The sequence below is a fragment of the Saccostrea echinata genome, unplaced genomic scaffold (genome assembly GCF_033153115.1).
Source record: "Saccostrea echinata isolate AGI-Se365-2 ecotype Australia unplaced genomic scaffold, CSIRO_AGI_Sech_v1 ptg000009l, whole genome shotgun sequence".
NCBI lineage: Eukaryota > Metazoa > Mollusca > Bivalvia > Ostreida > Ostreidae > Saccostrea > Saccostrea echinata.
The window spans coordinates 5,221,966-5,238,407 of record NW_026889758.1 but is presented as its reverse complement, the minus strand read 5'-3'; the positions used below and the strand labels follow the sequence as shown (position 1 = coordinate 5,238,407).

The 16,442-nt window shown below is 33.2% G+C and overlaps 1 protein-coding gene across 1 annotated transcript; it reads left to right on the top strand.

Annotated features, from left to right (window-relative positions):
- The first annotated feature begins 68 nt into the window (after positions 1 to 68).
- On the top strand, positions 69 to 15,924 carry LOC133181659 (phosphatidylinositol 3-kinase catalytic subunit type 3-like). The gene is made up of 23 exons (XM_061316215.1): positions 69 to 213; positions 2,803 to 2,991; positions 3,464 to 3,607; positions 4,080 to 4,203; positions 4,450 to 4,632; positions 5,188 to 5,259; positions 5,384 to 5,488; positions 5,582 to 5,674; positions 5,883 to 6,068; positions 6,403 to 6,536; positions 6,818 to 6,926; positions 7,113 to 7,180; positions 8,849 to 8,957; positions 9,721 to 9,837; positions 10,025 to 10,162; positions 10,282 to 10,410; positions 10,812 to 10,881; positions 11,233 to 11,382; positions 11,652 to 11,726; positions 11,815 to 11,983; positions 13,211 to 13,301; positions 13,843 to 13,968; positions 15,704 to 15,924. Exons 1-23 carry the CDS (start codon positions 140 to 142, stop codon positions 15,716 to 15,718), a joined length of 2,670 nt encoding a protein of 889 aa, XP_061172199.1. The 5' UTR covers positions 69 to 139; the 3' UTR covers positions 15,719 to 15,924.
- The last annotated feature ends 518 nt before the right edge of the window (positions 15,925 to 16,442 follow it).

The following is a 16,442-nucleotide window of genomic DNA, read 5'->3' as shown; positions in this document are numbered from 1 at the left end:
ACATCGAATATTTTACGTATGACCACAAAAGTCGAGACACGAATAGTTAAACGTATAAATTAATCAATTAAAATCAGTCGGCATTGCCTCAGCATCAAAATCCAGTAAGGACTTTGAACAGGAAAATGATTTTAACAGCATGATGGGGGAAATGAGTGATAGATTTTATTATGTGTATAGTTGTGACCTAGATGTGAACCTACAGATTAAAATGTAAGTCTACCAAGAATAATACTTACTAGCCTGAAAGGTGAGAAGGCTGTTGGATTTTTGATATATTTCCTCAACATCTGCAGGGCTTAATCTTTTTGGTACAGGGCCCTGTGTCCTTTTATTTGGGAATTTTAAATTTAAAAAGTGGCAAAATTTGGAAATATTGATGACAAGTATGTTTCACTGTTGATTAAAGACTTAGATTGTAGACTTATCCCCTATTTACATTTTTTTTTTAGTTATAATTATCTCAAATTTAATAATTTTCGAATTATTTTATATAAAATAAATTGAACATTAGGGAATTTTTATCTTAATTTGGATGAGTGGAGGTGGGGGTGGAGAGTACATTTTCATGGGACAGGATGATTTTACCGAACCTGGATAGAATGGATAATAAGCCCTGTCAGATCTGTCAGTTTAATATTAGGGAGATTCAGTAACCAGTCAATTTGGCTCAGTGAAACAGATCAGTGACACTTCAGTCAAAATTGTTTGACAGTTTAGCCCCTATACTGTGTTGTTGGGTAAAGCATCAAAGAATGCATTCTAGTTTAATAGTTATAACAAGGGCACTGCAGAGCAGAGCATCCCCTCGCAAAAGAGCATTTAAATTCTGATATGGATTATTACTTGCATAACTTCTGTTACGCATGCTCTTACTTACCTACTTACCCCAGTCCCCCAACACATAAGCACGTTACTATATCCCCTCCAATTCATTGCAAGAGGATAAAAAAGCTTTCTTGAAAGGTAAACACAATTTCACTTTTTATATTTTCCCTGGATAATACTTTTATAATTCTGAGTAAATACAAAGTTACCACAAGGTTTTGAATATTGAGTATGTTGAGTTTTGATATTTCCATGTCATGAGGTATGTGAACCACAATACGTTCTATTTGCACTATGGAAGAGTTATACTTTTTAGTGCGCTCCTTTGTGAAAAAGTCAGAAAAAGTATAAATCTCGCAGGATTTCTGGGAGAAACGTAACAGAAACATGTAAACAATATGTTGAATGTTGATGAACAAATCCTAAGAAAATGCAAATGAAATATTTTATTGTTGTGGACTTTATATGCATCAAGAGTAGGAATGACAGTGATATCAATTTATATCTATTGTTGATCTATGTATCTATTTAATGTATGGTACATCTAAATACAATACACATGTCTCGGAAATGTCGTATTTTTTTATTATAATGGGTGATAAATTAAGGGTTCTTGCTCTCTTACATATGTCTTTAAGTTCTTCTATTCTTTAAATGGAACATCAAATACATTTAACATTTAAAATTGGATTGAGATTGGCATGTTTTGTATTATCCGCAACGCCATGCTGTCCCAGTCAGACGACCAAACGCGCCTCTAATTTTGAAGAGTTCACTATTGGAAATAGAATGTATTGGAGACACTGCTACGGTTTGATTTATTATGAGTGTAAATTTATTTGAGCAGTTATCATTATGAATGTTTTCTGAGTTATAACAGAATGAATGTGCCATACATTGCATCTATTATAGTTTTATATTGGCCATGCTGCAGTGAACAAAAACGAAAGTAGTTTGTCATCGAAGCACAAACATCTCTGTCTTCAGTGTGCATGTTTCATAATTTTGTTTGTCAGATGCTCTATTAATGTTGATTTTCAAAATTTTGTTATTGATTATAGACAGAAAAACAATTCTTCAATGACCAGTGTGTTTTTTAATTTTTCTGTGCTTTAATTTAAACAATATGGCTTAAAATACATATGGTGACCCGGAACTGAGACAATCCATAATTGGCAACTTCACTGTATGTAGGCAATATAGGCTATGATATTGTCTAATTGCTGTTGAGAAGTAAATGTTTACATGTTTGAAAAGTACTAAGAATAATCATTGAAATTTAGATGTAATTGTAACGCCACTATACATAGGTACCTGGTAATTCAAGCTACATAGCTAAATATAGTGATTGTATAAGTGCTGTTGAGAAATAAATGTTTACATGCTTGAAAAGTACTGAGAATAATCATGGAAACGTAAATGTAATTGTAATTTCAGTGTACGTAGGTCCCAGTAATTCAAGCAATGTAGCTAGATATAGTGAATGTTTTCGAACCCGATTGCACACAACTCAGTATTTACACTTGGAAAAAGCAAAATACTGTATGTTATGTTTCATTATCCCCTTGTTCATTTTATTTATGTGATTGAAATGTGAGAAGATCACACAATCAGTGAATAAATTAATATATACCAGTATATATATAAATCAAGAAAGCATTCGACATTGGTCCTGGTGCAAATTACATCACTTCCGTTATGCACATAAGGACAAACTAACTCACTTACACACTCACAAGCGCATACCGGTAACTATATCCCCTCCAACTCCACTGCCAGGGGATAACAAGAGAGATTGTAAATTTCGTTTTAGTATTGTGTACACAAAAAGCAATAGATTACCTTAATTCATATACATGTATTGAATAAATATACAATATTTTAAGGTTCTGATGAATGTTGTTACTTCCAAATCAAACAATATATTAGAGACTAACTTTGAGACTATTATAATATGTAGAATTTTGATAACAGAGGGACTTTGGAGGGGGAGAGACAGAGGCCGGACTATAAAGACCTGCTGGAGGATCCTATGCTGAAGTTTTCTGGGGCCTATGGAGAAGGATGCTCAGATCTATATGTTACCTGCCAAGTGTTTGCGGATGAACACCCCCTTTCTCTGTGTATGAGTACATCTTACAAAGCCTTCAGCACTCGATGGAAGTGAGTCAGGACTGACATTTTATGATTGTACAGTACTTGTAAAATTTTATGGTTATAATGAGCTCTGGTATAATGAGTCTATGGATATCTATGGATTTTGTGTCCTGTAGAGGTAAAATAATAACAAAATTAACATCTATTATAACTGATTTATTATATTCTTAGTAAATTATAACATTTCTTCTCTACAGCCTTGTTGAATTTTTGTAACATTTCTGGCAGACATATTATTTCGATAATTCATTCTATATATATAAATTAAATCTCCACTTCATATGGAATCTTCTAAGGCCAATAACTTGAAAAACTTCACCATGAAGTCAAACAGCAGAGTGTTGCTATTATTTTTTTTTTATTGTTTGTTGTATTCATGACTGCATGTATGCCATTGTATAATGATGGTGTTGTCAATAAATTGAAATTGAATTATGCCTGACAATTCCTGACAGTAGGTTTCAACCTTGTTTTTTAGCTGGAATGAGTGGCTAACATTGCCAGTGAAGTACAGTGACCTACCTAGGAATGCCATTCTGTGTCTGACAGTGTGGGACATTTATGGAACTAATCAATCCATTCCTGTAGGCAGCACAACCATTCCTCTGTTTGGTAAAAGAGGGTGAGTAGACTTCAGAAGATGTGACCATAAAATTGTGCTCAATACAAGTAAACATTGTATGCTTTGACACCTAATTGCAGAAGATACCTGTAATTGAAATAATTGTTCATGAAAAAAAAAAAAGCCCTACAAAGGATGTGCTTGTGTGTATCATGTGTACAGATATGTATGTAGAATACACTGTAAATTCTAGAACATGTGTATGGTAAAATGACTCAAATGATCTGAGAGATCAAATCAAACAAGCATAAGCAGTGTAAAGCAATTAAAACATATAGGTGATTGTTGTGTATAGTCATTAATCCGCACACTTATAATCTGAGCAATTTGTCCAGATTACTGTAACTTCTGGATTACTGAAACATTTTTATACTTGGTATCAATATAAATTGTTTCCCACAACTTTCGACCAAAAGGTGAATTGTTCAGATTAATGAGACTCCACTGTATAAAGTTTTTAATGACATTACAGAACCTACAGACAAGGCATGCATGACTTAAAAGTCTGGCCAAACACCCTCCCTGATCCAAGTGTGAATTCCACCACCCCAGGGAAAACCAAAGACCACAAGGATCAGATGAGCAAATTAGCAAAGGTAAAGTTATGTTTATTAGCAAATACATTAACATTTAGAATGCTAGTCATCAAGTGTGTCACTTAATTTTCATAAGACTTTTGGAATAGTAACAATTTTTCAAATTTTCAGAATGATTGAATATACATCTGTTTGTTTTTTGTTTGTTTTATGAGTTATTAAACATTTAGAATATAGCAGCTATGCTTGGTAAAAGTTAAACATTACCTTTTGTCAAAATGATATTTGTTTTTTTATGTTCTGCAGTTGAGCAAAAAGCACAGAGATGGGCACATGCTGAAAGTGGACTGGTTAGATCGTCTGACATTCCGAGAGATTGAAATGATCAATGAAAAACAGAAACGAGACTCCAAATTCATGTATTTGATGATAGAATTCCCCTTCATACATTATGATGAAACAGAATACACTGTTGTCTATTTTGAAAAGGTTAGAAAGAATTAGAAATATAGGACTGTTGTCTTTTTCTTATCTATATATCATTATTACTTTTGATTATTTTTTTGTGTGCACTTAGGTCGAGTGGAATACTTTGGTCAATTTTAATTAAAATTATTAGAAAAAAATTGAACAACAGGAATTGTTGTGTTGTTAACTTATTTTGTTTATTTATTTATTGTTTATTTATTTTTTTTTTTTTTGGCATGTGTTTGTGTTGAGTGGAATACTTATGCCTGTAACAGTAGAAACTGTTGCATTTTTTTCCCATGAATTGAGAAAGGAGATGGATGATGTTTATTTTATAGGGAAATTCATAAACTTTTAAGAGGCCTTGGATATAATACCAGTATAATTATGCAGGGTGTGAATTGATATAACAGGGAAGAAAATTTAATTAGCACTTTATAAGCTTTTTTAATTTCTAGTGTTCTCATTTGATGTATTACATTAGGAGAGTACTGAAGGCTGTATTTTGAATATTTTTAGGAATATCTGAAGGCAAGTGCTGTATATATTCCTATCACTGCTGTTCGTATTTTTTAGGATGGAGATGAACCATTTGTTTTTAAAACAGTAGCTGACCTAGTTCAAGTCCCAGACCCTGAAATTGACATGGTAAATAAAATTTCTTTCTTTCATGTCTGTAAGTGTACTTTGACACATATTTCAGCAATGCATGTACATGTATACTGGTAATTTCAAAGTATTTTTACCCTTAAATATGCTTTTTTTCTTTCAGGAAAATTTAGTTGAAAGTAAGCATCATAAATTGGCTAGAAGTTTAAGAAGTGGACCAACTGATAGAGACATGAAACCAGATGCCAAAACCAGAAATCTACTCAATGTAATTCACTTAATTAGTCAATGAATACAGGAGTTGAACCAATACATATAGGAATTAAGGTGTAATAATGTGTTAAAATGTAATCTATTGTAGGAGATTGTGCGGTATCCACCCACAAAAACTCTGACCTCAGAGGAGGAAGATTTGGTGTGGAAATTTAGGTTTTATCTGTGTAACCAGAAAAAGGTAGGTTGAATTACTCAAAACCTTCAACACATTTTTGCTGACTATCAGTCAACCAAGTTTTGATTATTGTACATTAATCAAAACTCACACTGAGCACTGAGTATTTGTTTGTGGGAAGTGAAGCTGATTCCACTGATGGTTCAAAATAAGATGCAAAGATCTGAACATACCATAATTATCATTATATATCTTGCATGTTATTTTGAAGGCTCTGACAAAGTTTCTGAAGTGTGTGAACTGGAAACTGCCACAAGAGTCTCGTCAGGGTATTGAACTTCTGACCCGCTGGAGCCCTATGGATGTGGAAGATGCCCTTGAACTTTTGTCCCCTGCCTTCACTCATCCCTCTGTCAGAAAGTATGCTGTGTCAAGACTCAGGCAGGCTGATGACCAGGTAGTTTTTTTATGGAGGGAAATTGGAAGATATCATTAGATCTACATTGGGGGTTTATTTGATTCACTTTCTTTTAACTTCAATTGATCTCATACACAATTTCATTTAAAAGAAAATACTGTACTGTAAGAGTTGTTTTTTTCTTAAAATAACATTGTGTTTATATATTCATTATAATTGCAAATGTAATTGTTGAAACTAGGGGAAATAATGAGGAAAAATTTCTCTAATTCAATTATGATACATGTATACTATTCATGATTTGTATGATTGTTAAATAAAAGAACCCTGCAGCACTTGAATTCCTGCAGTTTAATTCCTTTTCAACTTCCAGGATCTCTTGCTGTATTTGCTCCAGCTAGTACAGGCCCTTAAGTATGAGGATTTTGACGAGATAATGAGTCACAACGACATTGTATCAGAGAGAAGAGACTCCACAAATGACCCTGGTGCTACAGATAAAATCAGGTCAAATCTCCTTTTTTGTACATGCTGCCATTTTAAAGAAAAAAGCATGCTTATTCAAGGGAGGTAATTTTATGATCTAAATGTATATTCAAAAAAAAAAATCCTATTTTCTATGAACAATATTTTTTTTGAAAATGAGAAGAATATCTTTAAAGGATTTGCCTAAAGGCAAGGTATATATATACTGTTTTGTAATACTTTTTTTGGCTATCCAAACATTTCAATTTTCTTTCAATGTTCAATAAATTTATTTAATTTTGTGTAACATTTGTACATATCAGGACTATCAGCACCCTCTCTAGGGCCTCCTCTAATGAGTCCATCTTGGATGCTTTGAGTGGATCCTCTCCTTCTCAGACCGAGAGTCCCGAGTCTAAACTAGAGAGGGAGGTCAGTTAACCACAGAAAGTGTAATGTCCACTGCTTAAATCTCCCGTTTTTAATTGATAAGTATTCACTACTGTATCTTCATTCTTTACTTTAAAGAGATCAAGTATCCTGATCTGAAAATCAGATTTTATTTGTATGTATGAACTTGTTTCCATGCTTTTATATATTTTTTTTTAATTTTGCAAGATGGATTTAGCCAGCTTTTTGATCTCACGAGCTTGTAACAACTCATCTCTTGCCAATTACTTTTACTGGTAAGAATACTGTACAGTCACATGTAACACATTCATGTTTTAAAAGTACGAGGGGTTATCAAAAAGTTCGTGGACTGACGCGATAAAATTAATAATATGTAGTCTTTGCTTACAAAATTTAAGCGGAACATCAAACAACAAAAGTTTAAGAAATGTTGAAAATTTTAGCTTGATACGTTGATAATTTGCCAAATTATTCTAAAATTAAAAAGACTTTGTGTGATCATCCGGCGCTGTCGCCGTTTAGTGTCATGACGTCTGCTTAACGTCATTGTTTCTTAATGTCCGCTCTCTCTACCTCATACACTTATCTTGATGAGATTACCTTAAATCGACACTAACTGTGCATATTTCATCTCTCTGAATCTTTTTGGGCATTAAAAAACAAGTACTCTGGATGCATTTTATTTTTCTGTAGCCAGTTTAAACATTCCTTAGGTCAATACCAGTTTTTCCAGGAGCGAAACTCTATAGAATGTTTGAAAAAGAAACCCCTTCCCCTTTTTGACGTTATTTTCAAGCCCATAATTGTTTGGACACTCCATATAAAATTTACGATGAAATTTCATAGAAATTACAGAATGGGGTAAAAATTGCAAATTTTACTGAACAAATGTGTCGTACCACATGCCTGAATTAACGAGATTTTTATGATGACAAATACTCATATCTAAAGAGTTTTTCTCAGTTACACTCAGGTAGAAAAAAACGTCATATTAGAGGTTGCGCCGCCTGGACATACCTTTGCTTACAAAAACACTAACAATTTATTAAAAAATAAAAATTATGATTTATGGTTTATTCTATAGATAGAAAAGATGATGCTAACTAAATGTGTAAAAATTCATTGATGTACCTAAAGCGGTTTTAATTTTATGACGCTAGTCCACGAACTTTTTGATAACCCCTCATAATAATTACTGTAAAATCACTTTAGGAAAAAATATTTTCGTTCATGGGGATTTATTTCTTGGTTGAAGAAGTGAACACAATACATGTACTGTAGTTTGAAATTTTGATATTTTGTGGAGGACATGAATTTGTGAGTCTCTTCATACTTCAAGTTTATGAAGTTTTTAAATATACATGTACCAGTTTAACTTTCCAGTCCAGGGATGAGGTAAACTGAGGTCCTGTGTCGCAGTAGATCCTAGCATAAAAATGATCCCCCCATGCTCAGTGGGCTATAAGTGATAAATCTATAGCCTTCCACTGATAAGTGCTGGCATCCAACATGAGCTAGATATTTTCAAAGGATGTAAAGCTAACATTCAAACAAGGCTGTATTTGGTGAACTGATGAAAAAATTTAAATTGTTGAAATTATAGACTGCAAGTTCATGGTCACTGTAAGGGGTTTCTTTATCTGAGTATAATCTTATATTCATTGTGAGGAGGAGAAATGTGATTCAGCATTTTTGCCCATGCGCTACATCAGTTATAAAATCCGATAATTGTTTTCATCAATAATTATCACTTTTTGTCATATCCTCTTTTACTTTTCTGCACTCTTCTTTCTAATGGTCATGTGAACACGGAAATTTACTCTTGGGGGGTAATTTACTCTAAATACAAGATAAGAAAGTCTAACCCCCCCCCACACACACACACATATGGCTTTTGCTTGTATTTGATGTAATTATAACAGTCACATTTTCCTCTCCTACAGGTACCTATCTGTGGAGTGTGTAGACCCTAATGGCCTAGATATTAAAGATTCCAAAGTGACAAAAATGTACCAGCATGTTTTAAAAAGATTTTCGCAAGCACTCTTCAAGGTAAATACATGTATTCATATGTCTGTATGAAGTGAGATAAGTAAAGTATTTAATAAAATTGTGTTCATATCACTGATTTTTCCCCCATTTTTTTCTTTTGATGAATATTGAATGTAGACATCTTTTTACATATACCCGGTAGATTATTGAGTACTTATCTTAAAAAAGAAATTTCATTTCATAGACTGAATCTTCTGAACCAATTGTTTATGAAGAATATTTTAATATAAGAAAATCTTTTTATAATTGCATATGGGTGAACAAACATTGTAAATTTTAAGGTCAACAAACATGTACACATGAAACAAAAGCTTGGAGAGCAAAAATTAGAAAAAATAAAGCAATTCTTTATTCCTGGCCCCAGGATCATGAAACAGACTTAGACTTAAGTCAAACTTTCAATCGCCTGAAAAATGTTCATTAATTATTGAATCAACCTCTAAATTTACAGATAACAACATGTTTATTAAACATTATTGAAAAAATACTTTTATTTTAAACTCCTTGACTTCAACAATGCTTTAGTCCAACAGAAAGATTTTGACTTAAGCTTAAGATGTTTCATGATCCTGTGGCCTGGTTTTTTAATGAAATGAACTATTCTCATGCTTCATACACAGTACATTTACATCATAATAATGTAATTTTGAGGAGAGATATGCTCACATTGAGTTTATGTAGTGAATTTGGAATACTTGTAAAGATGGGATTGATTAAAGTGTGCCGTATAAAACCATAAGAGTTTTACTGGATACTTTTCCAGGAGAGTCCCGAGTCCAGACAGAGGAGATCAATGATCGCTCGGCAGCAGACGTTTATAGACAGACTCGTGGATTTAGTCAAGACAGTGATGAGGGAGAGTGGCAACCGCAAGAAAAAAGTAAGTCCCATAAACCTTTGGTTACTAGGGTTCAATCTGAATTATTCCTGCAAGTTAGTTGGCTAAAGATTCACATTAATTTTGGCTATTTAATATTTTTGTGGTTTTATTTCAAGTAATCTACTGAAAGTAGCTAATCTGACAAAATAGAAGTTTGGTCTTAAAGAGGGTTTTGATTTACTTAAAGATAGAGAGGTTACAAGCACTCCTCCATGACCCTGAGGCCTGCAAATTTGACTTTTCGAATTTTGAGCCATTATCACTTCCTCTAGACCCTGACGTTAAAGTATGTGGAATCGCACCAGAAAAAGCAACACTTTTTAAGGTGAGAAAACAAATTGAAAGAAAATTCCAATATACAGGACCCTCTGTGCTGGTGTTTAATTTCTAGGAAATAGTCATTCTCTACTCAAGTTTTTGAAAATGTGCCAAATTTCTTTGTAGAGCAATTTGATGCCATGTAAATTCGTCTTCAAAATAGTGGATGGTGGAGAATATGTGACTATATTTAAACACGGAGACGACCTCAGACAGGATAATCTTATTCTGCAGATCATCACGTTAATGAACCGAGTAATTTCACACTAGAACTATTAAAAGATTCAAGTGGTGTAGCAAACTTACCTTATTAATATATATACAATTGTTTGAAATATTCTTTTCCTTAGTACTCGTGGTATTAAAGGATAAGTAAAATCAAGATTACAAATACTGTAGACTCCTTATTTTACATGAGTATTTAATATCTCCAAATGGCCCTTAGACTCAAAATCCCAAGAACAATAATTTGCGAGTGGACTATTGATCTAGGGCTTTTACATGGATTTCAGTGCCATAAAAATAGAAGTGAGTAATTTAATTTAGTGGGTGGTACTTCTTGCCAAATAACAAGATGATTAATTCGTCACGTATATTTAGGAATCCACAGTGGAGGGAATATGTACATGTATAGTATATTTATTTTCACTTTTCAGTTATTAATGAGGGACAATTTAGATTTGAAGTTGACACCTTACAAAATTCTTGCTACAAGCTGTAAACATGGTTAGTATGAATTACAAAAGATTGACAAATTCAGAATAAACTATACTTAGTATTCTATGTAGGTGTTGTATGTGTATTTTTTGTGAGATACTGTAAACCAACTATTATTTGCGTCATCTTTTATTTGGGATTCTTCAGTTTGAAATCAATCAGCGACGATTAATTTTAGTGACTGAGGAAACATTCTCTACAAATACAAAGCAAAACAAATGGTTTGCGGCGATTAATATTTGCGGGTTATAGTAGGTCACAAATTATATTTCTTGCATGCAAAAAAAAGTTGGGTTACAGTAATAATATCAAGAGATCAGATTCATTTTTCTGGTATATCAAAGTTAATCTGTTTAACAGGTTTTGCTCAGTTTGTGGAATCTGTTAATGTGGCTGAGGTTCTGAATCAACACACTGGGATCCAGAACTTCTTTAGAATCCATGCTCCATGTGAGAACACTCCATACGGATTTCAGCCAGAAGTCATGGACAATTACATTAAGAGCTGTGGTAAGGATTCTGTTATAATCTATAAAACACCCGAATAGGAAATGTATTGTACAGTTGAAATTAAAAATATTTTTAAAAAAGAAATATCATGTATAAAATGAAATAATTTTATGACTATGAAGTGTAAAATACAGATATATGAGTTATATACATGTATAACAAATAATGGTCATAAGCTGTCGTAACTTTGAAGGTTTGCTTTTCATGTTCACCTCATACCATCAGTTTGTAAATATTGTTCAAACTACAACTGATCTCTCCAATTTCAGCTGGATATTGTGTCATAACATACCTACTGGGAGTCGGAGATCGTCATTTCGACAATCTGCTGCTAACAAAGACAGGTATTTTTATCTTGATTTTTTTTATATTTATGTGTGGTTTTCTGTTCTTTGTATTGTTACATTGTGATAATTCTTATGGTAATTTCAGGAAAACTTTTCCATATTGACTTTGGGTATATACTTGGACGAGATCCCAAGCTCCTCCCACCTCTGATGAAACTGACAACAGAAATGATTGATGGCATGGGCGGTCCCAACTCGGAGCATTTTCATGACTTCAAGAAGCTCTGCTACACTGCATTCCTTGCAATTAGAAGGTAGCTTAAAATATTATTTGATGGTAAAAAGAGATGTAAATTTTGTAGTAATCATGATATAATTTTATACTGACAGTAAGACTTCATAATTTTAATTATATACTGTATGGGGGATTAATTTCACGGGTTCTAATTTTCACGTTTTTCTCTTTTCTTACACGATCGCGGTTTGTTTAATTCGCGGAATTGGTATATAATAAAAGTTACCTCCCTTGTCTATAGCGACATTAATCAGCGTTATATATCTACTTCACGAACAAAAGTTTAGGTTTATATAAAATAGTTAGATTTAATAATTAATTGACGATTAATTAAAACAAGTGCATTTACTAAAAGTCCTCGACTATAAACGTCGAATGATGATGCTATTATGATGAGTGCATGTACACCGCAAGATCTTCTTTCTGAAGGGATAATACATCGCGGCGAAAAACCACTGGACGGTAATAAATGTGTTAACGTATGTCAACGAAATAATATCTTTCCACATCTTCAGCAAGTTCGATAAGTATTTGAATGATTTTTTTTTAAACCATAATGTCGATAAAAACTAATAATAGGTAAAAATACACGTGGTAACATTAGTTACGCACGGGTAATCAAAACCCATGACCCACGCGTTTTGATTGATGAAACGTAGCGTTGGCTTTTAAAACAGCTTTTTAACAAATACAGGTTTTTATCTGCTGATTTGAATTAAAATAAAGCGTGATAATTAAAATAATTGAATGACAAGTACTACTTGCAATTACTGAAATGACCATGTACTGCACGTATATATACCTATCGTAGTCTGTTCTCAAATTTACAAATAAAACATGGAGGTTTATGAAAACTTATTCACTGTTTCTTGAATTCACGGATTTATCAACACCGTGAATATAGCGAATATTAACACCGCGAGTTATTTTCCCCCTATACAGTACATGTATGTTCACCTAATGATTAAGATATATGAAAAAAGTATATGAACTTTGCACATGAAGTAAACATACTGTGGATGGAATCGTCGTTGCTTGTGGGGGACCAATGTTGGTAGATTTTATGGATCCCCCTTACCTAGGAGTTTACATCCCAGTGATGGAATCTTCTGTATAAACAAGAAAATTATGTCCCCATGAACCAGAAAAATGTTGATTGCCCACAACATTGACCCCCCACAAATTAAAATGATTCAACAGTAGCTCAAAAACATACGACAAAGTCATAGTACAACTTTTTTTGCAGGTCTTCCAATTTGATATTGAACTTGTTCACATTGATGGTTAGTTCCAACATTCCAGATATTGCAATTGAACCAGATAAAACCGTCAAAAAGGTGAGATGTCACATCCCTAGAATGTTATTTTATTTGAATATAATACAGATGCTTATGGACAGGATTATGTTGAGATTTGACAGATGAAGACAGTTCATTTACATGATTAAAAACCAAAATTTCCACCTAGACAAGGAATGTTGAAACATTTTGACTGCATGAAGAAAGCTCATGATATCTGAGGCTTGATATCCATAAGGGGGAGGGGGGCCAGTGTAAGCAAGCAAAAGTGACTTACTTGGTCTGCTTACCTACCACCAGTAGTGATTGTTTTTAAAAATAGAATATTATCTTATTAAAGTTATTTTAGCATGGAAACACATATAATTTCTATTATGTTTTAGAAAACTTTTTCATACCAAAATCCCTGGTACCTGCAGAATATAGAGGTTCTATGAATATATACTGTAGTGTGGTATAGTTCACACCCATTTCTATTCAGTTATGAACCGATAATAAAAGATGGATAATAGTGTGTCTTGAGAAATAAATGTGATTTATATCCAGCAGAATTACAAAATACAAATGATTTTATTTTCAGGTACAAGACAAATTTGTGCTCCACCTAACAGACGAAGAAGCAGTTCAGTACATGCAGAATGTGATTGATGGCAGTGTGTCTGCTATGATGCCAGTGCTTGTAGAAAGATTCCACACAATAGCACAGGTAAATAATAACCCATAGCCCAGGTAAATAATAACACACAATCCCACACCATAGCACAGATAAATAATAACACACAATATCACACCATGGTAAATAATAACATACAATACCACACCATAGCCCAGGTAAATAATAACATACAATACCACACCATAGCCCAGGTAAATAATAACATACAATACCACACCATAGCCCAGGTAAATAATATCACACAATACCACACCATAGCCCAGGTAAATAATAACACACAATACCACACTTTAGCCCAGGAAAATAATAATACATAATACCACACCATAGCCCAGGTAAATAATAATACATAATACCACACCATAGCCAAGGTAAATAATAACACACAATACCACACCATATAGCCCAGGTAAATAATAACACAAATACCACACAATAGCACAGGTAAATAATATCACAATACCACACCATAGCCCAGGTAAATAATAACACACAATACCACACCATAGCCCAGGTAAATAATAACACACAATACCACACCATAGCCCAGGTAAATAATAACATACAATACCACACCATAACCCAGGTAAATAATATCACACAATACCACACCATAGCCCAGGTAAATAATATCACACAATACCACACCATAGCCCAGGTAAATAATAACACACAATACCACACCATAGCCCAGGTAAATAATAACACACAATACCACACCATAACCCAGGTAAATAATAACACACAATACCACATCATAGTCCAGGTAAATAATAACACACAATACCACACTATAGCCCAGGTAAATAATAACATACAATACCACACCATAGCCCAGGTAAATAATAACATACAATACCACACCATAGCCCAGGTAAATAATAACACACAATACCACACCATAGCCCAGGTAAATAATAACACACAATACCACACCATAACCCAGGTAAATAATAACACACAATACCACATCATAGTCCAGGTAAATAATAACACACAATACCACACTATAGCCCAGGTAAATAATAACATACAATACCACACCATAGCCCAGGTAAATAATAACATACAATACCACACCATAGCCCAGGTAAATAATAACATACAATACCACACCATAGCCCAGGTAAATAATAACACACAATACCACACCATAGCCCAGGTAAATAATTATACAAACATAATTCTACACCATAACCCATATAAATGAATACACATACAATTCCACACCATAACCCATGTAAATGAATATACACATACAATTCCACACCATAACCCATGTAATGAATATACACATACAATTCCACAACATATTTAACCCATGTAAATGAATATACACATACGATTCCACAACATAACCCAAGTAAACAGTTAATTAAACAATGCCACACGATAGATTGGGTAAATGATTATACACATTCAATTCTTCCACATCATAACCCAAGTGAATTGCATCTACAATCCAAGTATTTCTGGATAATCTACATGTTAATTTAATTTTCTCAGCGGGGCAATACTTTTGTCATTTATGATCAGAGAATGGGACATGACCCTGAGTCAAGCTCATGGGGGAAAGCAAAGGTCACTTATTTTGAAACAGAAAACTTTTTTGGCACAGTATCACTACTTTTGTTTTATGCAGGGATTTTAAAATTCTGATAGGCTAAATGTTAAGTCATTCAGAGTCATTAAGTCATTAATTTTTTTCCCTCTGAAGTAGATTTTTAACTAGGCTTATATTTATTGTTGTAAATTTTCATTGCAGAAATGGAGGAAATAGAGAATTATGTTAAATGTCATCAGATGACCAGTAGTCTGTGATGAGGAAAGTGCAATATTTTCTTTAGATATATAAATGTTCCCAGAGATAATTTGAAAATCCTGAAACTTCATAGCAGTACATACTGTATGTGAACCTCTGTTAAATTAAGTATTTGAAACAAAATTGTATTTTGAATTTTTAATAAATTTATTTTGCAAATTCCAGCATTTTCCATTTTGTCCATTTCTGAAATATTCTTCACATATATGTAGGGAACATTAACGCTTTGTCAAAAGTATTTATGCCCCCTTCATTGAAATTGAGAAGGGCGGGAGGGGTGAACGATTTATCTAATTTCATTTATCTAAAGATAATTTGGAAATGAGACAGAGAATATGTGAATGGCTTGATTGAATAGAAATAAAATAAGTTGCTTGGATTTTACTCAAACAATATTTCTAACATTTGAGGGGTGTAAAACTCATGCAACAATCATTCTCTACAAGAAAATTCTGTTGGCACAACTTAATGAAATAAAAGTGTTTGTTATACCTTTAAAAAATGGTCCTTTTAGAAATATATACTTAAAAAGAGTCCCAAGCATTTCCAACATGTTTTACTGTGCGGTAAAAAAAAAATCGATGTTTGACCACAGAGTGAAATATTGAACCTATCGATGAGATACTGGACCGCTTACGTCACACTGTGGGCGGGATCAGCTAAAATCTTATTTGCATTCGTT